Source organism: Pempheris klunzingeri, chromosome 11 (assembly GCF_042242105.1).
Source record: "Pempheris klunzingeri isolate RE-2024b chromosome 11, fPemKlu1.hap1, whole genome shotgun sequence".
Lineage (NCBI taxonomy): Eukaryota > Metazoa > Chordata > Actinopteri > Acropomatiformes > Pempheridae > Pempheris > Pempheris klunzingeri.
Window position 1 is genome coordinate 4,060,104 of NC_092022.1, and position 25,330 is coordinate 4,085,433.

A 25,330-nucleotide genomic window follows, 5' to 3' on the forward strand; every position below is an offset into this window, starting at 1 on the left:
TACTGGAGATATTTCATAGTTAGATCGCCACTGTTTTATCTCTGGACTGGACCACACGAGCTGTGTGAGCCACGAGAGGCAGAAGCCCTTTAAGCACAATCCATGTTCATATGAGGTCTGTTTGCTGGCCATAAAAGTAAATTAATCCCTTTGGCAAACTGAAGATTTGTGTAAGTATACGTAGTGGCCATCACCTTTAACAAACCTATTTTACAGCGATAGTAAGGTGATAAAGCGTTCATCTGTTCAGTTACAGAAGTTAAATTAACCAAAAGGTTGTAATTCCTTTGTTTTACCCCCAAAATTCACTTTAAATACCCCAAACACTGTTTTTCTATAATCTTCATAAAATTATAGAAAAAGGGGAAAAGCTCTATTAACTAATAAATATTTTCTTTCTGGTTAGTTTTCTTGCACATTTTAACTAGTTTGTTTAAGAAAATAATCTGACATCATTTATAGTCCGTAGTTCATAGACATGAACAAAGACGTGCGCCTGTTTTACTAGGTTTTTGTCCACCTCCTATTAATATTTATATTGGAACCGATACAATCAATTCATCTCCAATTCATTCAATTTAAACACGTAATTGAAAGGTAACTGAACCTCAAAAAAATCATGAATTCCTCTACGGTCAAAAGCTGAGATGACAGCTATTGCTACTTTTCTAAACTAACAACCCTTAGCAGGACTTGAGCCGGGTTAACATTAGCATTACTTTTCCACCATCATGACTGGATTTTACACATTTAATTATATGAAATAACGAACTGAGCTATCAGATTTGATCAAAACAGATACTTTTCAATGACAGATAACAGCTGTGGTGTAGCTAAGTTGTAGCTATTTCACCAGCTAACTTTAACTTGATATATAACATGTTATCTAGATAAGAGCCAACACATAATCAAACCAAGCTCAGTTTTCGGTACTGCTTTAACAGAAATGATACATTTCTATATAGTTTTATATGTTATTTGGTAAACCAGGCGTCAAAAACTCAGATTCTGGTCTTTACTCAATTTGCAATTGATTGTAATGCAGATTAGTCCAAGTAGTGTATGTGACCCTTCTGACCACCTTACGCTTCCATTGACTGAAAGCTGTTTCTGTCTCAATCTCAACCATGATGATGTTATTTGTTTCATCCTGTTAACACAATAGTTTATATTGTCTGACAAACAGCTTAAATGAGTTTACAGGCCGCCCTGCAGAAAGGCCACTGATTGATTACGTCACCTCCCTTAGATAAGAGCATGTAGGAACAAATACTGTGGGCACATCAGTGGGCTATGACATTCATTGGTCACAGTGGTGCACGGGTGACAGATTCAGAGGGTTCATAAGGCGACAGATGACACAAAAGCACAGCTCTGGATTTGTGGTATCACGATGACAGCTTTGGGATTTGCACCGTTGTGAAATCTAACAGGAAACACATCATCAAAACAATGACTGTAATACAAATGGACCGTCATCCCAGCAACACAACACATGTACACAGAAGCCATTACTATACAAGGATTACATGATGGCACCGTGATAGAAATGACTTTTTTTTTCTCATCAGTTAAAACAAACCCAAAGAAATGGAGCTGCTACTGTAAAAATGTGTGTGTGTGTGTGTGTGTGTGTGTGTGAACATCACATGCTTTTTAAGTGCATTTCAGATATTTTGTACATACAGTGTTCCCACTGCGTCACCAGTTAACCTTCATTCGATTGCAGCCTGTCTGTTTTTTAGTCTTCTTACGTTCTGTGTCTACATATAAGTGAGTGTGTGTGTGTGTGTGTGTGTGTGTGTTTGGCACCACAACCGTCACCTCCGTGCTTTCTCAGTCAGATGTTGGTGATCTCCAACTTGTTGAGCGTGTCCACGTCCCCGTTGCTGCACGTCATGCTCTTACTCTCCTGCCCGTTGGCTTTCTGCTGCGCACTGGACAGGACTTGGCTGTATTCGCTTTGTCCAGGAGGCGCAGCAGCAGGCTGCTCCAAGCTGATGGTGGCACGGCTGGTTTCCGTAATGGACGAGCTGTGGTAGTTAAAGTGGTTGCTGGTCATAGGTGCTTCCCCCCAGCCGGTTTTACCCCAGGCACACTTCCACTGAACCCACTTCCTCTTCAGCACTGTCTGGGCCTGCACGTCAACACAGACCGTCGAGAGAGAATCCAAATACAATGATCAATATTTTATTTGTTTTCTAAGTAAATGTCCTTATGTGTTTGCTCTAGACTGACCTTACATGCAGTATGTTGAATGTGATACATCAGTTGACATTATCTGAGTCATAACAAGTGATCGGACCAGTTTTTGATTTGAAACATGAATATCATAATGTCAACATACCTCAGCATTGCAGAAACAGAATATAATTGCCACCAGGAGTCCCTGGAAAAGTAAGACATAACATAATATTAATATATCAACACATACATATCCTGTAAAAAAAAAACATATACATTAAAGAAACTTGGCTTTATTTGAAAAACACGGACCACATGAGACATAGTTTCTTTCTCTCTAGTTTCTGTGAATTCTCTCACTCTCTTCTATGTGATATAGTTCACGTCACAATGAGAGTTCTTTAATAAACCCACGGTATGAATGCAGTATCAACCTCTACTGTGCAGTTTGTACCTGGAAGTGGCTGAAGATATTTATGAAGAATTCATAGATGGCCCGGCTGATGCGTCCCTCTGGCCTACAGGGGAAAATGATGTACTGGATGCCCAGCAGAGGGATGAGGATGAGGGTGGCCCTCACCGCCTTCATGTAGGCTGTGGACTCAGTGCAGTGGGTCTCTTTCAGCTTGGTGATGAGGACCCGGACGATGTTCAGCAGAAAGAAAAGGTTCACCTACAAAGATTGATGGAGGGTAGACGGACAGACGGATGGGTGGATGAAATGAGAGAGATAAAAATCTGTATATCATATGTGGCTTGGCTAAACGTGAAGAGAAGACACATCTTTGAATATCTATAGAATTACAATGACTGGCCTGATGGTGGCACTATAACAACACCTTCAAGTAACAAGCTCATGGAAGTTAGTCTCCTATAATCTCCTCTCCTGTTATTCTGCGTGCACAATATGAACGCCCCTGCTAATAAAGGCAATAAATTAGACGCATGATAAACCAGATGTACGATGCATCTATACCACAGTATTTGAAAAGCATTTTTGAAGGTCAGTTTTGAACAAAACATCTTATTTGTATCCATATATCTAAAATAAACCTTCATTATTACTCACAAGCAGTGCAGCTTGAATGGGCCCATGAATGATATAGAGCAGATGTGTGTGTGAGCTGATCCAACACCTGAAACGAGCAGAAAAAGTCAAATTCGGGACACGTTTGTGGTGACCGTTCACCTGCACTGCGGCCTCTAGTTGTGACAGTACCCATGCTACATCTTACTTGTCGTTAAAGAAGAGCCCCCGAGCCACAGCGTAGATGATGGCAGGAACGATGGGGAAACCTTTGGACAGGGCGAGCAGCACAGACAGTTTTAGTCATCCTTATTTTTTTTTTTACCCCAAATTACATTTAAAGGAACGATTCTACAATTTGGCAAATATTTGTATTCGCTTTCTTGTCAAGAGTAAGATGAGAATGATCAGTGTCAATATAAAGCTGGAACTAGGAGGCGGTTAGCTTTAGCATAAAGAGAGGAAACACATAGAAACAGCTGGCCTGGCTCTGTCCAAACAAATCCAACTACAGATGCAGGACCTCTAAAGCTCCTTATGAACGCCATAAGTGTCGTTTGTTAAATCCATACAAAAACCCAAGTATAAAAACTTGTATTTGTGGTTTTACAGGACTTCTGCATTGTTGATAGTTCAGTTTTTGTGGATTAAACAGATTTAGCGTTATCAGTGTTAAACTGACACATGAAAGTGATGTCAAGCCTCTCATCCAACTCTTGGCAAGAAAGAGGAAGTAACTTTGAGTAATAACTTAACTCGTATGCAGAACATTTTCAATTCAGTCAGCTTGGCGGACCAGCAGCAAAAGTAAAGGTGACACGTAGGACATGTGCCATGTTCATTACATGTAGCCTATAATGTACAGCTATAAAAAGATGTGAACCTTAGAGAGACATAAAAGAATCCATTACTAATACATAAGAGCTGGGTGCCTGTGTGAGAGCTGAAATGAAAAGCCCACTTATCTAAGCGCAGGTGCATCCAGGCTTCAAGGTTACATTTCCGTAATGAATTAGGGCTGAAAATTGATGTTCTCAGTGCAACAAAAGCATTCATGAATGAAATATGTATGAAGTCAAACATTGCAGATGCACTCCTATTATCAAGTGTTTATAAGTGCGTGTTTTTGCCCTTTAATTTGGAGCATTTAACATTACTGTTTACCATGAATGATAACGCAGGTAACTTTGACTTTCATATTGCAGGTAAATCTCAGGTATTAGGGGGTGTTACAAGTGTATTATTAGCATTCACTGACTCACCCCATCCCAGGACGTAGTACCAGAAGAGCTGCTGCTCCCCGACAAAGACGGCCACTATGATGAGCGTGTGGAGGTAGATGCCTTCACACAGCATCCAGAAGTAGTTGGAAGTGGACGTGTACTGAGTCAGAACGGCCAGGACCTTGCAGCTCACCTGACGGACAGGAAACGGTGCGAATTCAATTAAAATGTGTTCTGATGAATTAAGAGGCAGACTCGAACCTACAAAGAATATGTCAGAGAACCACCAGCAGGACGCTGAGATATGGATTATAATGGCTAATGTGCACACTGTTAACCTCTAAAGACCTGGCGTACACATGCGTGGACATCACATTTTGGGTTATATCACCATAGTAGTTCATTCTGCTTAGCTGGGGCCGTATGAACATGTATGTGGGCAAAATTGTTGATATTTCATATTGTTTTTTGTACCGTGATTTTCAAAACATGTTAAAAATATGTTTTGTATGTGTTATAAATACATGCAAAAGCAGTCAGGAAAAAAAAAACTGCTATGTTCAGGGTGGAAATAAAGAGTTTTGCACAAAGGTGACTTTATTGTGTTTTCTGGAAATTAAGACTACACCATGTAAAAAGATGATGCTTAGGTTTTGTACTTATCAGGGTCCTATAAGCCCAAATAGCAAGGAGAAATAAAAAATGCATATCAAACAAGAGCTCGGGTCTTAAGAGGTTAAGTGTAGGATACTTTTAACATGAGGAAATTAGGCAAGTGAAGTGAAATTCATCAGTGTAATGAGATAATAGATGTAAAAAAAAAAGAGAAATAATGAGATAAAGTAAAGATAAATTGAGTGGCTCACAGGATTGCTGGCATTTATGGCTTGGTTATTGGCCACGGTGAGTGAGAGCCACATTATAGTAACAATGGAGTTCAAGATGAAGGAGAGAAACGTGTTCTTGTGGAGGGAGATTCTCTGGCAGCTAAGACTCCTGAAAGAGAGAAGCAGAAAGAGGGAAGGGATGTTGGTCAAGGTTACTTCAGATTTTTAAAGGTTTATACAGATATTTTGGACTGAAATTATTTAAATCTGACCATTTTAGTGCCAAATAATCCCCCAAATTTAATCTATTTTCCTTTTTTTCCATAAAATAAGATGATGTATGGGGAAATTTACAACGTAACATCAGCAGTGGGTAACAAAAATAGAGCGTACAGTACAATACAACACAAAAAATAAATAATAATCAAGAGGACAGTGAGGAGATATAAAACATATGTACAGTTTAGACGAGATAATTACATTCATTTTTACATTACATTACAGCAAGTGTTTGCAGTATGGAAAAGCTTTTGAAACATTTGCATTACCAGAGTCAGTTAGAGTAGATATAAAATCATAGTGTTATTCATTATATAATGAATAAAACTCACTTAAAGCAGGAGAAGATGATCAGACAGATGACCAGTGAGACGATAGACAGGCCGTGACCCACCAGGGCCAGGTAGTAGAGACTGATGGCAAACTGCAGGGACAAAAAGGACGGTTACATTTGAAGCTGCTTGCATCGTTTGCATTTATACGTCTGTAGTGAATATGAGCCTTTTGGGAACACTTCCAGAATGGACATGAATTTTGATATCGTTAGAAAATAATCATATTAAATGTCATAGCAATTACATGAGATTCACAGAACAATGTCCAACATACTTAACAATGAGCATCCCTTCAGAAATATTAGCATGCAGAGCTGTGAGCTTTGCCAAGTGGAACACATGTTGAAGTCAGTACAGACATGAGGGCAATTAAAAACACAATTCCCAGTACATTAAAGCTTATATTCACACTCCACATGGACATAATTCTTATAAATCTGAATACCAGGAATGGTTGGATCTCCACATTTGATCAAATCCTGTATTACAACTACCTTACATAAGAAAAAAACAAGCAACGGCACACGAACAATAAGCACATCAGAACATATAACGTAAGTTAAGTAACAGCAGTAGTTTAAACATTGCACTTTGATTAGCCCAACGTATAGTGGTATTCCTGATAAGAGTGGTAGAATGTAGATAGAAATAGGAATCTGATTCCACTTTAACTGTTCCCAAAGCTAAGCATGGTGGGCCCAGTTTGTTCGCTGTAGTTTACAGTGCTCTTGGCAGCTCAGATCACATGAGCCGGAGAGTCCGGACTGCAGCGTGCCCTCAGTTCAAGCTGCTACGCTCAGCTGTCCAACCAGGTGGAACTTCTGACTGATCGGATTACGTTTCCACATCAAGCCAAATTATTAGCGTCTAGAACCAAAGAATTACTCGGCTCGCGGTTGAATGCCTCAAGTCACACCAATCAATCAGTATCTGACCAAATGGGAAATATGATCACAGTCTTCTATTCTATTTTGATTTGCTGAACATTATGATGTGACAGTGAAGTGGACCTTTGACCTTTTAGATATAAAATGCCATCGTATTAGACATTTGTGTGAAATGTCAGAATTAGTGTATCGAGTGTATAGTTACGGCCAAAAGCATTTTTTTGTAAGGTCACAGCAACCTTTGACCACTAAAATCTAATCATTTCATCCTTAAGTGCTGGTGGACGTTTGTGCCAAATTTGAAGAAGTTCCCTCACGGCGTTCCTGAGATTTCACATTCAGGAGAATGGGACGGACTGACAGATGGACGACCCAAAAATGCCCCCATTCCCCCGTCACCAGCATGGAGACATTAAAAATGCATTTTGGCGTTTCCCAATTCACAATATATAAGGTTTAGTACAAATCAATCAAAGTCATTAGTCCAAGAACGTTAAGCAAATGATGCTGCACCTAAAGGCATTATCTAAAGAGGCGTGAGGACTGAGGGCCTTGTGGTTTGGTTATGTGATTCTAATAAATGACATAACTCTAATTTGGTCAAAGGAGCCAAACTGAATATGTTCTTAACTGTTCCAAATATAGTTCGACTTTGGACCTACCTTGAGTTTGTCCTTGGTGTAGGCCTGACACTGGGTGTAGTTAGTCCAGACTCTGTTGCTCTCTGGGTGGTGGAACCACTGGCCATCTGAATTACACACTTTGGTAACCTTCTCTGTTGAAGACAACGTTATAATTTACACAAACATTTTCACGGTTTGATTCCGGTGACTTCAGGTGCCAAATAGACAATGAATGAACTCCATATGAATCTATGTTAGTGCATTGGTGTATCTGTGAAAGACAGGAGATGGGTAGTTTATCTCTCTCTTTGTCAAGTCAAGAGGCTGTAGGCTCTGTACGCAGAGGACACCTGCCCCTCAAATTAAGATTAAAAAAACTCATTTTAAGTATAAGCACCTATCAATACAAATGAAAAACTAAAACACAGTTGTGCCTGCGTGTGTGTGTGTGTGTGCGTGCATGTGTGTATTAAGGCCTCACCAGCAGGATCAAAGTCGAGAAAGTACCCAGGACACATCTGCATGACAGTCCCTGGAGCTGAATCCCCCCAGCACAGCCAGCCGTCCCACGTACGGTTACAGTAAGAACCTACAGAGGGCAGTACGGACATGGCAGTAAACTCGCAGAGCTTGCAGACACCAGACATCATTGACGTATGTGTGTGTGTGTGTGTGTGTCTTTAATGTAGTACTGCTCGCTATATGTAGCCTTTAGATATGAGGTCATTCTATTTTGAGCAACATATCCAGACTAATGTTCAACGTGTTAGTAAACCTTTAAAACCATTTAAGTACAAGATTATGCCACAGCGTTCCATGCATGTATTGTACTTTAATCAGGCGAAACAAGATTAGGTTTGGGTTACATTTTCAACAAACAACGCTGCCAAACCTGAAGTCTACTGTAATGTACTATCACTATATATCTGATCAACTTAGAAGGTGTGTTTCACTTAAATAAACTGTGTGACTAGCTGCAGCCGGCCTGCACACAGCTTTTCAACAATAGACGGAAACCTGCCTGTACCAGGTTGCACAGTGGCATGCTGGGAAACGGAGCACAAAATAATATTTCAAAGGCAGTGAAGCACTGAGCGGGGGTAACAGGCACTGGGAAAGAGACAAAGGGCAAGTTTCCTTTCTTTCAGACTCACTTCCTCCCTCTCGCTCTGTCTTTCTCTCCCACTCTCTCTGTCTTTCTCTCTCTCTCTCTCTGCACACACTGGAAACTGTGACTAGTGCAACAGTGCATTCATCTAAATCTGCATATTATAAAAAAGTTATCATCAAAAATGTGGATATTCATGTCCCGACCTGTTAATGTGCTCCTATCCACACAGCATGTTATGTTCACATATCATGTCAATATAGGCTGAACATTTCATTCATCAACCTGCATGCTCAGTATAGAAGTATCAAAGAAGCAATTTTAAGTAAATGCGTATGAAATCTTAAGTCTAATTAAGCTAACACAGCAGCTTACACATCTGCACTGATCTATGAACGTCACAGTGAGAGATAAAAGTGAACTGAGAGGAGCCTCTTATTTGAACTTCTTTCCTCCCGTTGCTGGAGAGCTGTATCTACTTTTAGAGTCTTCATTTTCACCATGATAAGCCATTAAGCTAATTTTTTGGCGTCTCTGTGAGGCTGCACTTAATCACAGCAGCGCTTTGGGCTAAATTCTGATATTTAGCAGGTATAATGTTTGCATTTGCTCATCAGCACTTAATGCAGAGCACAGCTGAGGCTGATGTGAATGTCATTCTGTGAGGAGAGTACAAACCAAAGTATTAGACAAATACAAATGATCTGATAATGGCGGATCAAACCAAAGTAATTACAATTCATCCTGAGGGGGAACATGAATGGCACATTTAAAGGCAATCCATCCAATAGGTTTAAAGACATCTCACTAAAATCTAGTCCAAAAAACCAACACATAGTGGTTTTAGTTTGACATAAATCCTTCTTTTACTACAGAGTGTTTTTTGTTGTTTGCCTCATCTATGGATCAGTCACAGAAAGCCACCATTTCCCTACTTTGTATTCATCATTGTCATTGTTGTTTCCGGCGTGACATTGAATTAAAAACAGGAGCCCATTGAATTAATGGCAAGGCTGAGCACAGTGAAAATGGGTTCGTTTTAAAAGGATATACTGTGATCAGTTTTGATGGCATTTGCAGAGTGAGCGATTTCATTAAAACTGCGATTCAGACGAGATAAATATTTATCTACCATCCACCATTAGAGACAACATGTTAATAGCATTAAAGAGGTGTAAGCTCCAGCTGGATGGCTGCGTGGGCGGCCATGAGAATAAACAGAACAACAGGGTCAGTGTTATCACCTTCTTCTGTACGTGGTGGGTCATGGATTATCTTCAGATAGCACTCGTACTGAGCAGCCAGGATCTGGTGTTGTGACTTTCCTAGTACGTTGGATATGTCGCTGAAATTCTCCTGCTGCTCCTCCACCGGATTCTCCACAGACACCATGGACCCCACATCCTCAGCCTGGGACACCTGGGTAGAAAATAAAAACTGTATATTAGACACGTTAGAATAATCAATGTCTACGTTAGCATGAGCAAAATATTATGGTTGTTGCCCTTATTCTGAGAAAGACAATATTCCTACTAAGCAATTTACGTGGCTAATGAAAATGAATATTCTCCTAATATTCCCGTATTTCCTGGTGGAAACCTTTAAAAGGTATTTGCGCATATCCAAAGACCTGCTCATATCCAAATAGAATAGAAATATGGGCCTCTCTTTTGGGCATGAATCAAATTTGGAATATTGTCATATTCAGAATAATAGTGAAATACTGGTGTGCATAAACTTAGTCAATGCCTCCTCTCGACATAATCTTCACTTTATATTACAGTAGAAACTACTACCTGCAGCCCCCAATGAAAAAATGAGCCGTTAGCACTGCATGTTGTAACGGATAAATGAAAATATCACTTTAAAATGCTGGGTGAAAATGTCATGTAAAGGTGGGAAAGTACTGGAGAAAAAAAAAACTACTACTTTATGTACACATTAAAAGTCATTAACTAATTAGTTGAATCCTATATAGTATGAAGTGGGAAAGGACAAACAGACACACACACATGATCGCACTCACCCCTGTGCCTAATGCCAGTGCAGCTATCAGTGAGAGTGTTAGGGTCCTCCACATGTTTCTAGAAGGGGAACAAGAGCAAGCAAAATGCAACTATTAGACACTGTTACGCCAAATTGCCAAGTAATAAATGTCACTACATGTGAGAAGCTGTCATCTATTGCAAAACTATGGTTCTAACAATAGATTAAGTGTTGTGTATATATACAGTATGACACAAACAAGACTGACAGTGGAAGTCCGTGACCCAACGTACTGTATTTCTTTACAGTCCCCGAAATGAATTTGCATATAAACGCCTTTTGAAATTTCGATTTTTGCGAATGCGCGCTCTTAAAAGTGCGCTCATTTGTGTTTATTTTACAATATGTGCATTTTCTCATCAACCAGGACGGGAAGTTCATGCTCCACGAGTCATTGCTCTCTGCTGTCCACTCAGGGACACAGAAACGGATGTGTGTTTATTATTATTTTTGGGCGGGTTAGGGGCAGCAAGTTCCCTTTAGTGTTTCCTCTTGAGCCAAATGAGCCCCACAAGGGTGAAATAAATACTTTGAGGGTTTGAGGAGGTGTGAGATAGAGAGAGGTGCAAAAAGTGTCACTGGTGAGAAAACATGATAGACTGTATTTACCGATGGGAGAGAAAACAGGCTACAATTACATATCATCTTCAGCTGTCTTCTTTAATTTTGTTGTTGAAACACAATGTGATGTTCATTTTAGGTGTCAGAGCAAGAGATGACAGCTGACAAGTTGTCTTTGGAGATGGAGGAAAAGAAGCTTCAACTGTAGTAATCCGTCAGTGGTTCCAGTGGAAAAGACGACCACGTCTGCACGTCACTGTTTACTTGAGCCTCTTTTCATCACATCATTTCAAATCCATGTTGTGCAGACAACATGTTCAATATTTAAACCAACGAATAATCTTTAGAATTATTTATGAGCAGAGATTTAGCAGAGAAGTTACATTTTTTAAGAGAACTGTAAGAAAGATATCAAACACGGCTCAGGGGTCGGGGGTAGAGCAGGTTGTCCACCAGACAGAAGATCGGCTGTTTGATCTGTAGCTTCTCCAGTCTGCATGTTGAAGTGGCCTCGTGTGAGACACTGAACCCTAAATTACTACGGGCAGGTCGGGGTTACGCTTCATTTACAAGTGTAATTATAGGGTTTCATTTTGCTCAGTGTCATGAATCCTTTTATCAATGCAGCATTCTAACGTTTCTATGGTTACATGTCTCTAACCAGAAACGAGGCCCTCAGGAAGTGAGGTGATGAATATGCACTACATACTGCTGTTTATACACACAAAAGTAAAAGTATGTGGAAGGAAACACATATTGGGTATTTAGTGCATATTGTGCAAATTTCAAAAGCAACACAAAATGATCCCAAAAGGGGAATTTGTATTCTTTCTTGCAACAAGCTTTTCCATTATTGCATTCACTGAATTAAGCATGCGGAGTGGCGACTCCTCTGCCCCCTGCACATGTCGTACACACTTGCACGAACATATTGGCAATCGCTGGTTGGTGTGCTGACGGTGGCTGGTTGGAACATTTTAACATATTGCCCGACCCTAGTTTAGAGTCCAGTTTAGTCTAGTTTAGTTTAGTCCTGACAGGCAGCCAGTTTGAATGTTAAAAGCAGAAAACTTTAAATTCACGCCAAGAAGCTGTTATTTGAGGCGTTGAGAGTAACAAAAACAGTTTGACAGTCTGGCTGCACAAAAAAAGAGAGGTGGATAAATAAAGCAGAAAGAAACATGGGAAACGTCGGTGGTGTGTTGCTGATGAGAGCATTTCATGAATCAATACGTCGAACAGAAGCAAAGCTTTCCAGTGCTCTCCAGTCTTTATCTAATACTCTTCTTTTGTAATTTCTACTTCTCCTTGCTCATATAGAGCAAGAGATGCATGTGAGTGTCCTGATGGTTGGTTAACATGTAGAGACACAACCCGGACTTAACTGAAACAGAGCATTTGAATAAATGATGTTTAACTGAGCATTTAAAGCATCATTTAATGCATAAGGCCTCACACCCAAAGGGAGCCATGTGCCAAGGCTGCACTGTACAGAAGTGACCTTTTGTTTCTCACCCCAAAACACAAAGCTAATTATTAAAACATTTGCAGTAAATAACTTCTCAGAGCTCAAGAATCTAATATCTATGTGCCTCTAACCTTTTGGTAATTGTCTTCTGTGAGCTCTGGTTGTATTTTCAACAGTAATCACAAACACCAACTATCACAACGAAGCCAGAAAGGCTTGTGTAAACTCTGACTGTGGGGCAGGAGGAAACTGCTACAGTCAGCAACTATAACCCACTTTTTTTCATTTTACTGACCAATAATGATAATAATTTGTTTTAATGGTACAATAAAACTCAAGAGAAGAAACATTGTTCTTTACTTTGAACACAACGCTAGCTATTCTGTTTCATTTTTGTAGCGTGCTCATCAGTGAGTTTCAGAGATGCTGTGAAGTGGGCTTTGTTATCATTGTATTGAGCTAGACCAGCTGTTTCCCACTAATTCTAGTCTTTGCGCAGAGCTGAGCTAACCAGCTGCTGGCTGCAGCTTCATATTCAACAGACATGAGGGTGGTATGGTTTCATCTCATCTAACCTGAAACCTAAAACACAAATAAGTGTATTTCCTAATGTTTCAAACTAACACTGCTTGGTGCTGCAGCTTTCTCCACCACCCCACAAAAGGTTCTGTTGACTCTGCTAACATCTTCATGTGTATCATGTATATTTATAGCTTGTGACCACAAGTCACTTTGACCACCAGGCAGTTTGTATTGTCTGACATCTGAACTTAATACGACAACAAGCCACATGGGATCATAAATCACTCTCTTCTCTCCCTTTGGAGCTGAGCACTCATTGCTAATTTCTACATTTCACACAGTGTTATGACTCTATATCTTTTCCTGTTTCTGAAGGCGACGGCGGCCATTCACAGACACACCCACAAGCACCAGCGGACAGACATTCGTTTATAAGTACAATTCCATTCAATAAGAACCAGACAATGAATACCTTTCTATCTGTTATGTACACAGTTGGCTCTAGCAATGTATTGTTCCCAATCAGGACATTGTAAAACCAAGGACACACACACTCGCACATAATAATGCCTTGGCAGCGCTTGCTGTATGCCATTGTCACCGACGAACACTGTGCACAATCCATCTGTGAACCGTGGCCAAGTAGTTTGGTTTATTTTTGTTTGCTGGTAACAACTGAAGGGCTGCTCCATTTGTCACAACCATTGCCCCCTTCTTTTGCCCTTTATTTTCTCCACGAGTCATCACCATCAATCATTACGGTTATCATTAATTATTAGAGTATCAAGAGCATCAGACATAAATTAAATACTGTGCGATTTAAAAAGATGTGCACTGTGAACGCAAATCAGGAAGAAGCAGAGACACAAAAATAGCAGACAGGGCAACATTTGAGCTTTAAATATCAATAAAATAAAACCCATTTTACACAGTGTACACCGTCAGAGTGTACATGATAAACTGTGTGTTTGATGAGAGTCCAAACTGTCTGTGTCTGTCTTTTCCTCCTTCTCTGGATAAACTACCTCTTTGTGTGTAGACATCCTCTCCCTTAGGGGGACATGAGGGAAAAAGAAGTTTAAACTCAGGTCAAACACACACACACACACACACACACACACACACACACACAAACATGCAAGCAAATGTGTACTTAAGTCACTTTCGGAGTATTTATGAAGACTTGCATTCAATTCCCAGAGACTTACCCTCACCACAGTGTTGTGCAAGTTCACACTTAACAAGAGCAGCTCGAAGCTCAGTTCACACAGATTAAGATGAGTTCACGTTGGAAGAGTTCATAGTCCCCCGAAGAATGAGCTGCTTCAGGTTCATTTCCTCCGTTTTTTTTTCTTGCTCAAAGGCTGCCGATCTTCTACAATGTAGTCTAGTACATCAAATTTGACTACATGTTGTTTGGGAACTAAAGTAACTGGTCCTTTACAAAATGCGATGAGCTTTACTTGGGTGGAGGAACTTTGCAGGTGTTGGCTCATGGCCTTACCCTTTATTAATGATTTCTTGAGATCATTATTCACCCACAGATATTCCCAGTGACTAATCAGATGCTTCATGTGGCTGACATGCAGACTTGTTTTTTTCTGACTTGCTTTTTAGCAATTAGCAGGTCAGCGTGAGATGTTTTCCTTTCAGTAGCTGCCTCTGAACACTCTGAACACTCTTTTAGCATGTTCGTGCTCAACAATAATCGGTCAGTTCGTTTGTGCTATTGTGCGTCTTTGCTGTTCACACGGGTTAGTTCAGATTCAACCCAATATTTTTGTAACACACAAAAACACAAGCAGACTTACCGATCAAGGCAGCAGCACACCAGCTACTCCTGTATTCTGAGAGGTAAAATGACTGTTTTCAGTCTGGTGGGTTTGAATAGTGCGAAAAATCTGTATCTGGTTAAGCAAAAAGGATCTTACAGGTCTATCTCTGTAATGATTCTTTCAATAATGTTGTCAGTCACAGCCTGTAAGTGGCAAAAACAAGCACATTACAGCCATTGTAGCTTGTCTGCTGCCCTGCTGCCGTCTACTGGACCCAGTACAACAGTTTTTGTTGACAGTCTTTGAGGGCACTACTGCATGTGTATTTGGTTTCAGCATGAAATCAGAGTTTGGTTCTGCCTCATTGATTCAGAGAAAACTTTAAAACTGTGTCCAATAATGTTATGGGGATGCTAAATTGGCGGAGTACTATTTTATGAAAGTTGTTTCTTTCATTCTCCTTAGATTTAAAAGGTGAAATACATGTTGTATTTTCTGTCTATTTTTCAAGCAGCTATATTTAGTTGCATAAAGCTTATATAAAACTCTAAGTAACACCAAGAAGGTAATCTGTGGTGTTCAGTTAATAAATCTTGAGGTAGCTTCATGTATTCCTTTAAAGGAGTCCTGATTTCTTTCTCCAGTGTGATGTTTAGATGGTCTGAGAGCAGTCATTGTCAAACTGGAACGCTTGTCTGGAAACAGCTGTAGAAACAAAACAGTGCCACAAGAACACCATGTGTGGGGGGGACTTGGACTCACAATAATACATTCAAATACAGATGGAAGTCATAAGCTACTGGCAGCTTTAATTCTGAAAATATAAACATGAGTGTTGGCCTTCAAAAGCCAACATCAGACGCTGTGATGCCAACCGTCTGTGTAAAACAATCGGCTGCCGAAGCTACTGCCAGGTGCTGAAACAATTAAAAACAGTGACAATGTAAGTTTTTGTTCATTTTCATGTTGCTTGTATTTTCATCCAAATAAAAATATAAAGAGCCTTGCAGAGAAGTTGCAAGCGCCCCCGTGCCTCGCCCAGCAGTTAAAAAGGGCCGGATTATCAAAAGACTGGAGGCTGGAGCCAATCCCAGCTGCCACTGGGCAAAAAGTAGGATATACCTTGGGCTGGTCAAGGAGTCATCAAAAAATCATAAATTGTTCATCAACTGAGTTCATCAATAGTAGATTTTGTTTGTGAATGATTTGTTAATTGTTAAATCACTGAAAAGACATATGTCAAGTGGGATTAACATGTATTATTAAGGGATACAACCTTTTTACATGCGATGAGAATCTGGGAAAAATGGGACCCTGGGAACATAGCACCTTGGGAACATAGGATCTGGGAACATAGCACCTTGGGAACATAGGATCTGGGAACATAGCACCTTGGGAACATAGGATCTGGGAACATGGGAAACATGGGAGTTTCAGGGGGACTGAAAGAGTTGCAGCAGAGCCTCTAGGCAACCAAGTGATGTTTCCGATGCAGAAATCACACACCTAGCAACATGCACACAACAATAACAACACACATATTCACTAAAAATGCTGCCAAGCTCTGCAGAAATATTAAAACGGCGTCATCTGATTGGGCTAAACTGGTACTTCAAAAGGGTTTAAGACAAAGTCTGTCTATTAACTAGAAAGAGGAAGGACACCCGAATCAAAGAATATAAAAGCTTGTGTTTGTGCCTCGGGGTCTGTTACTTAATATTCAGAAACATTCCAATGGAGACGAACCTCAGCTGAGGAAATTAAAAAATCATCTCCTGAGCCAAAGGTTCATATGATGCCTTCTAATCATAAGGCAAATCAATGTCAGCAGTATTATGGCAAGGCTTTGTCATTAAACGTTTACTTTCTGATAAAACAAAAACATTTCTGAGATTTTTTGATAAGCCAGAGGTTCAAAATAAAGATATCATTCACTCCAGCTTCATACAGTCTGATGAGTTCTTACTGGGAGGTAGAACATAAACATCCATTATATCTATGTGTGGCCTTAAGATGCATATTAACATGTATTTTGAGATATCTGATTAAATATGAACAGCACTTCTTACTGACTCATCCTGAGGCCCACTTGGAGGTAGTCTGACATAGACTAGCTGCTCCTGTCAACAGACGGCTAAGGTGGACAACAATATCAATAACTTATGGTGCTTTTCCACTAGCTACTGTTAGTAAAAGCTTTGCTGCCTGTGTGGTTCATTGTTCAAGTTATTTACCGATAAACTGCTTCAATTTCCCACTTCCTCTGAATGTGCGTCTACTGCTAAAGTAATTAGTGACATACTACATTCCCCAGAATTCCCCTTTGGACAACATCCAAGGAGCTGTAATTTTCCCTTTACAAGTCAGATGTGTGTGTGTGTGAGTGTGTGTGTGTGTGTGTGTGTGTGTGTGTGTGTGTGTGTGTGAGTGGATGTTTTCCAGTTTAATTGTTAAATGTATGCATATAGTAGATGACAGCTGTTAGAATCAGAGGTAGTGACACAAAAACCTGTTTTAGATCTCTGAAGCATCTTTTAACACTCGTCACTGTTTTCTGTTTAAAGACCCTTCGTTTACATTCATGCCATCTTTGAATCCTGGCTGTACTGAATCCATCATCCTCCACATCCTTAAGCCTCACCGTGAGAGCCCTGCTGCTCCCATGGGGTCATGGGTTATCAGATGGGATGATGGGAAATCCAAATATTGTTGTCTTGCTACACCAGATTTAGGTTTATTGGCTCTTGCATCCTGCAAAATGGACTGCAGATGCTGCTGTGACGTAAAACAGGATTTTGTCCCGACCCTAGAGGTCATTATTGCCTGAGGTACTGTATGAGCAGCAGTCATTTCAAATTTCAGATTCAGTTCAAGTCATTTATTCCAAAAACTAATTTTGCAATGTGGAGGAACGTTGATGTAAACTGCAGGGTAATAGAAAATGGCCTTAACAAAGTAATTGAATTTTGGTGAGCATTGTATTTCAGTTGAGACACACGAACACAACATAAGCTTACGGGCGAACTGAACAAAAGCCTGGACTAAAAGCTTTATAATGAAAAAAGAGTGCAGCATTAAATAAGAACAAACAGCAGACTGGAATTCTTCTGCTGCCATCAACAACAAAAAGGAAGCATTTTTTATGATTACATTGTCCCTATAATTAAATGTCCTTCTTAAGATAACTAATACAAACCTGACACAAAGAAACAATCATAGAGTGTTGTGCTGCAGATGGGAGTGTTTGACAGAGATAAGATGAAATATCAGAAGCACAACATCGGGGTGTGAGCACTAATACAGCCAATCACACACCTTCGCTGATAGCGTGCTTAACCTTCTTTTCCATGCTTAGTCTATCGAAAACTGCTCATGATGAACAGACTGGTAAAATCTAACCTTCTGCAGTTATTTTCATATGCTAAATAACTATTGCTGTGGTTAGAAAAGCAATTTTGACTTTCTGCAGACCCAGCACCACAAACCGGGGCTGGAATTAACAATTATTTTCATCATAATCTGCTGATATTAATTCCAAAGGGCTGTTTTTCTTCTTCAAACTGCTTCAACACAACAGTTTAAAACCCAAAGAGGTTCACTTTACTATCAAAGACATAAAACCAGCAAATAAAGAAACCAGAATTGTTGGGCATTTTTACATGAAAACCGTTGAGATCCAATTGATGATTAATTAATTACTTTTAGAATTAATTAGTTTTCTATGCAGCAACTACTTTCTCTACTAAGACCCACAAACTACATGAATACTATCAATGGCGGAAAAAGTATTCAGATCTTTTCCTTAAGTGAAAGTAACAATAAAACAAACAATTTTCTATCTAATACATTTAGAATATTTAGCTGAATTTCCCCAAGACAAGAATCTAAACACCAAATCTAAAAGTAAATGTCAAATCTAAATATTAACATTTAGTCTTGGATGTAATATTTACATATAACATTCAACATTTATTTCAGCATTTTCATATGGACAGATTTTTAAAACACACGTGTCTTAGCCTTAGTCTCGTGTTTCTAAACCTGGGGTTTAAGAGTCACCAGATAAATGCGGAGGGATGTGAGATGATTAATGAGGTTGGGAAGAAGGAGTAGTCGCAGTATATAGTAGCATGACATGGAAATACTCAAGTTAAGTACAAGCACCTAAAAATTGCCCCTAAATATAATACTGGAATACATGAGCTTCGTTAGTTTCTACCACTTTATACTGTAAATTCAGCTCATTCTAAAAGGTGGCATAACTTTCCAGCATATATAAAAGATAGTTCAGTCTACTTCCATCTCTCAGTATTAACTTCATATCGCATTTCACATGAGAAAGTTACTTTAAAATTCATCACTGACACTGTATTCAGGCTGTTCCCTCTAACAAGCTGCTCTGGTCCACTGACTTATAGGTCAAACTGTCAGACTGCTCCCTCCTGCAGCTATCCACGCACCAGGGGAGTGTGTGCGTCTCTTGGTGCATCTGCTCACACACTATTCCTACTTCAGAGGGATTCAGAGAACCTCACAGAAGCAACGCGAGCCCCCAGTTGTGTGTGTGAGTGTGTGTACGTAGGTATGGCTGTGTGTGTGGGGGGGGTGGGAGGTGGAGGAAGGATGAGGGGTGAGGAGAATGCTATCATCTTCCTCGGTCATCCTGCGACCACTTCCTCCCTTCTCTCCCCTCTCCACTTCTAAACAGGCCAACAGGTTAAAAATAAGTCATTGTTACACACACAAAGGGACACGTACGGGACACAGCTAACATCCTCACAGGCTTTTAATATGGATTTGTATCATATTTTTCATTTACAAAGCAGATAAGAGTTACTGATAAGAGTGAGAGCACGCTAGCATGGAGCCCACACTAACTGCACTCCCTGAAGAAATAAAAACTAATGTAATCTAAGCAGACAGAATGGTCTAAAGTATGCATTTGAAGGATATATTCAGGATGATATAAAGATAAAAGATAAAAACTAAAGCTAAATCCTAACACAGACCACAGTGTAAAAGTGGACCGCCACATCACCTGTCCATCGAAACAGATGACAGAAACAAAAATTACAGCGATAATTTGTCGATTTTTTTGTCTTATTGTCTCCAACAGCGGATGTTGCCAAGCTGTCACTCACTCATCGACTGGCTAATAGAGACGAGTCTTACATCTTTGAGCGAAGGTTCTACCCACAGAATTCAACTCAACTCGGCTCGAGAAAAAACATTTAGATTCAAAACTCTGGGATTTGCTGAAAAAAACGATTCATCTTGCAAACAAAACTTTCTAATTATTTTCTTTCTAACTATTTTACTTGCAGTCAAACATTAAAGTTTTTCTCAAACCTGTTCTGTTTGACTGGATAATAAAGAAACAAATGGATCCTCATACATCCTTTCTATGGTGAATGGATGCACACAGGCCAAATTGCACACATAAGCACTGGACAATCGGCCTGAGTCAGTCAGTGTGATGCAGCCAGAGGAAGTGCAAGTGAGGATTTCAGTCAGGGCTCGGTGAGAGTTGGGCTTGTTAACACGCGAGGAGAATTTCTAGAAATACATTTCACTTTCTGACGTATCATTAATTACCTGTCATGTAGCAGCGTTTGAATCAACCTGAGTCATGGGTTTCTTGGAAATTTTGAATTCAAAAGAAACTTTGACATCAACTTTCATCAAAAGTTGTCATTCCAGGCATGTATTTATTTAATTATTTGCAAAAATCCCCTTTCATCAGTTTGGTCCCCTGCCTTCTCATCGTCTGCACGTCTGATCAGGATTTCAGTTGCAGGTCCAACAGGGCTCTTGAACTAGCTGACAGGGGGTGACTGAATAAGAAGGGATGCACTTCGCTTTCAAGGAGCTAATGATTTTGGATGCAGTCTCCCAGTCAAACATTAAAGATTAAACATTTCTTGAACATGAGTTGATTTTGCATTCCCCTCATTTGGCTCCGTGGCTCCACCGTGAAACACCACACATCTTCTTAAAGTGCTAAAGTCCAGCACTTCTGGCCATAAGTCCTGTGGAAAGTGGGCTCTTAACACTGTCTGATCTTGTAAATCACTTACTACAGCCAGCGCACAAGCAGCACCGGGATTTACAGCAAACGAGCTGTCCATGTATGAGTAATTATGTACTTGGTTATTTTCCCATAGCTGGACCCAGAAATAGCTCCTCCAGCTTGGATCTATGCCACGTTGTGTCTTTTGATTTTTTTATTTGTATTTCTTTGTCCCTGGGGCTATGAGAGCAGCACAGGCGGTGCAGAACAGAGGAGACGAGCATTGCTCTGGACACGGTGGTCACCCCCACATCTCCTTAACTGCTCTATCCAACCAAACGCGAGCTCTCCCACCAGACTGCTGACTGCCGATGCCTGTGAGCTATGCTCAGATAAAAGAGGACCAGCACCAACACAACAGTAAGCATGCCAGCCTAAGCAGTCCCCCCCCGACCTATCAATCAGTGTGGGAGCCAGCACACTATGACACTGTTCTCAGATATGGTCATCCTGACACAGCGTTCACCACCAAAGCATCTACTCTGATTCCTTTCTCATTTCATCCCACTTTAGTCTTTCTATAGTTTCCCTCTGAGAAGAAGCAAACTGTGTTTTGTGTTTTTATTTAGCTTAGGTTCCCATTGTTAAAGCAGCAAGACTTTCTAAACACTTACAGCATGAATTAAATGGTGTTACTCATAATTACTAATAACTCAAGCATGTGATGAGAGTTTTGGGTTTCAATCCTCAAAAATAATTCAAGTGGAGCCCTATCATTTCCCATCATGCAACATGATCAAACTCAATGATCCAAAGCCTGCACCTATTAGTGAGCAACCCTGACATGTCAGATATGTCCTACTGAGCCTAAAATAAGCACATGTTTTTCAGGTACTTGAAGTTGCAAGAGAGAGAGGGGTGGGGGGGTAGTTGGCTTGTTTGTGTTATGAAATGGGGGGTTTGGTTGGAGAGTGAGGTGGGGGTTGGGACCAATTTAGCAGCCAAGCCATCTATTAATACACCAATAGCTGCCCGACAAGAGCAGGCTGTTCCAGTCAAAAGACATGCTGGGACACTGGTGGGCTGGGCGTGAAAGTTTCCCACGGGCAGACGAGCGGTCGCACCGTAGAGTCCGGGAATCATTCTGAGATATAAAAAAAGTCAAGTGAGGCGCTGGTCTGAGATCGATGTCTTGGGTGTGAGGATTACAACTTGGCAGCACGAGGCGGATGGGGGTAAAGGATATTCCCCCACTGAAATGGAGCCAATTATAGATAGAAAGACACAAAGCAAACGTGGAAATAGCTTCTGCTGGTGAAATAAAAGCTGCCTTACACATATTGCAGAGGCAGTGTGAGGCTGAGGGTGGCGTTCAATGACATCTAAGAATTAAGAAAAGTATACAAACATTTTACGAGTCTCCTTTTCTGCATGGATCAGGAACAGCAAGCATCATGAAACTATTTCTACAGAGACAGCAAAGTCTGTAGGGTTTACTGCTGATTGCTAATGTGCATGTAAAAGTGAATGAAAATCACCCGAGTGAAATGCAAATTCATAGACATGCCAGCACCCCCGGCCTGCTGGGAAAAGGTTTTCTGTAGCCTAGTGTATCCTGAAGTGTTTTACTCACTGGAATCCACCTCCTTGCACTGTTTTGTTGGCTTCTGTTAAAAAGCTGCTCTATTAAAAGCTTGTTATAGCTTGATTGAGCCTCAGAGCCCCGTTAATGACAGGAAGCATGACCAGCTTCCAGTAAATGGCCAAATCGCCCATCTCTACTAACCGATGTCATTCACTTTTAACCCTGGGTTGACGTGCTGGAGGCTCCCTCGGGTTGACCAAGGACTCCTTGGGCATCTGTTGTGTTTCATACAAGAGGACATAATCACAGCGACGCTCTATTCAACTCTATTCTATTTCTATTCATATAGTACTTAGAATTGCAACTGTAGAAGCAGGCAGCAAGCCAGCTCAGGGTGTGACCTTCCCTCAACCTGCATTCATCCTCAATGATATATTTTACAACCCTGTGCAGAAAGAAAAACACACATATATTCCTTTAATATTACTATAATATAACTTTTAGTGTGTCTGTGGCTGTCAGTGGTTACTTTATAGTGATTGTGATAATAAACAGTCCTGTGGTGTTCCTATAGTCTTCTTATGGGAACTTTCATTTTATCTGTGGGGTTAAGACTGTGAATTTATAGACATCTTAAAGAACTTCATGCTGCATCGCCCTTTATCCTATACGTACACTTTACAATCCTCATAATCATCCTAAATTCACTTTTTCAATGTTTTTCCACGAGGGTAAAACTGAATTACATCCTGAGCTGCATGGACACATTTCACACAACCACATTCTGGTAAAGCCTCTTAAAACTAGTGCACTAAGTGAAGCCTGGGCTGCTCCAAGTTGTCTGACTTCTGGGAGAAAAGCAGAAACATTTACTCACCTTTTCTTGGAGTCAGCTGTCAGATTGTCTTTTCCTCCAAATATCCCCGTGCTTGCATGATCCGAGCAGAGAAGGGTCTCATGCCGCTCTGTTCTGTCAACACTGACCGCGACCACTCAGCTGCGGCAGTCAAGGAGGGTGCAGGAGCCAAAACACATTTTCCTGTTATCACCTTCAAAATAAAACCCTCATTGGGAAACGCCACTCTGACAGTTTTGGTTTGGAATAATAAAGAACCAATTTAAGTTTAGGTACTGCTTCACTATTCAATCACTGGTCAGTCTATTACAACTTTTTATATTTTACATTTTTATCCTGTGTCAATTTCATGTAATACATCATAGAAAAATATACTCTCTGTATTTGGGAGCACAGTTAGAGTAACCAACAGAACAATGTATCCACACTGATTTTCCAATTTATTTTCAATTAAAAACAGACATTACAGTAAACCTACTAATGCTTTCCCACCATTTTCATGCACACTGTTTCCAGTAGCTCACAAGAATGTGGACGTTAGGATCGACTGGATTAATCATCATCTGCTGAAAGCAATAGAACATGATTTGTTTAGTAATAAAAAAAAAAAGATAATGTGACAAGAAATAACTAAATAATGAATGTTGCTTTACATAATGTATTTTGGCATTTTCTTTGTTTTTTTTAAGAAGTGACAAAATTGAAGCTTTTATTTTGACAGTAGAGCTATCAGCCTGCCCCTAGCTGTTGGTCTGACTATAAACTGTACATATACTTTACACACACTGTGGGTCTGACCTACAAAAGCTCCAAATAAAAACAATAATAAAATGTCCCTTAAATATCTTTACATCAGAGCTCAGTTACTGTTTCACAAATGTTTTTGCTGCTACAGGCAAGATGTCAACAAGATGCTTTAGAGATTAGTCAGATATGTTGTTTTTTACTCAACTCCACGACAGGAAAAATATTCAAATCAAAGCAGTGAAAGATTTGATTTGAAAGATCTTAGCTGTTTTATGTGAAATGTAATATAATGTAATATTTTGTAATTCCTTGTGTGCCGACTGAAGATAAAATAATGGCAGATTAAGGTCTGCAGCAGAAACCTGTAGTCATTTTGCTGTGAAATACAACAATGCCACCTGCTGTTTGTAGTTAGGCCATCATAGGCCAGTCAGTCTTAAAAAAAATCTAAAATCAGGAAAAACTAACAGGATTGTTCACTGCCATTATCATGATGTAACAACAATTGTAACAGTAATCATGTGATAAGAGATGTCTGATATGCTGCAACACTTGTGGCAGGTTTGTTTTACTTGATTTTCCCTTTATGTGCTGCCAGAAAAAGTTTTATACAAGGAGAGCTGGCATTTAGGCTATTATCTGTCTCTTTTTTTAATATTTTTTGAGTCCGAAAGAATGCATTTTGTTGCACTTTAAAAGGCCACTGTGCTGCTTATGCTCTACCACACAGACATACAATCAGAACAAATCACAGCGGCAATAAATTCTGATTATATTATTATATTGTTAAGTGTTTTTTTGAAACTTTAATAGGTTTTACATGACTTGGAGTGGAGAGTCATAGAAGCCATGTGAACATCTGATGCAAAAAAAAAAATGCATTGTGTTGTGCAACTTTCAGCTGCGTGCAATGAAGAACTGTGACCCACAATATCTGATTCATCCATAAATGACAAAATCTTGTTTCACTGATTGGTGCAAAATCCCATTTATGGTTTAATCTACCACAAATGTTTATGATAATGCTGCATTTTATAATTCTTTTCCTTCACTTGAGCATGTCACCTTTTTTTTTTCAAAGAAGTCATTAATCACTAAAAACAAAAATGGGAAATGATGCAATCTTGTTGACATTTATATTCATCATAAATCATGTGGTGAGTGTGTGTGTGTGTGTGTGTGTCGTATACTACATTGTACATAGTATAGCATGTATAATTCAGGGAGAGATTCAATTAACTTTAAAGCTAATTTAATTTTGTGAGAG

At 39.9% G+C, this 25,330-nt stretch overlaps 1 protein-coding gene across 1 annotated transcript; it reads right to left on the reverse strand.

Annotated features, from left to right (window-relative positions):
* Window positions 1–1,840: 1,840 nt before the first annotated feature.
* On the reverse strand, window positions 1,841–23,425 carry LOC139209774 (calcitonin gene-related peptide type 1 receptor-like). Its single transcript, XM_070839629.1, has 13 exons — window positions 23,338–23,425; window positions 10,520–10,577; window positions 9,738–9,912; window positions 7,867–7,974; window positions 7,425–7,537; window positions 5,873–5,964; window positions 5,301–5,430; window positions 4,474–4,627; window positions 3,420–3,480; window positions 3,254–3,320; window positions 2,639–2,857; window positions 2,348–2,389; window positions 1,841–2,137 (listed from the first exon to the last, which is right to left on the reverse strand). The coding sequence occupies exons 2-13, from the start codon at window positions 10,571–10,573 to the stop codon at window positions 1,841–1,843; spliced, it is 1,512 nt and encodes a 503-aa protein (XP_070695730.1). The 5' UTR covers window positions 10,574–10,577; window positions 23,338–23,425.
* Between the last annotated feature and the right edge of the window lie 1,905 nt (window positions 23,426–25,330).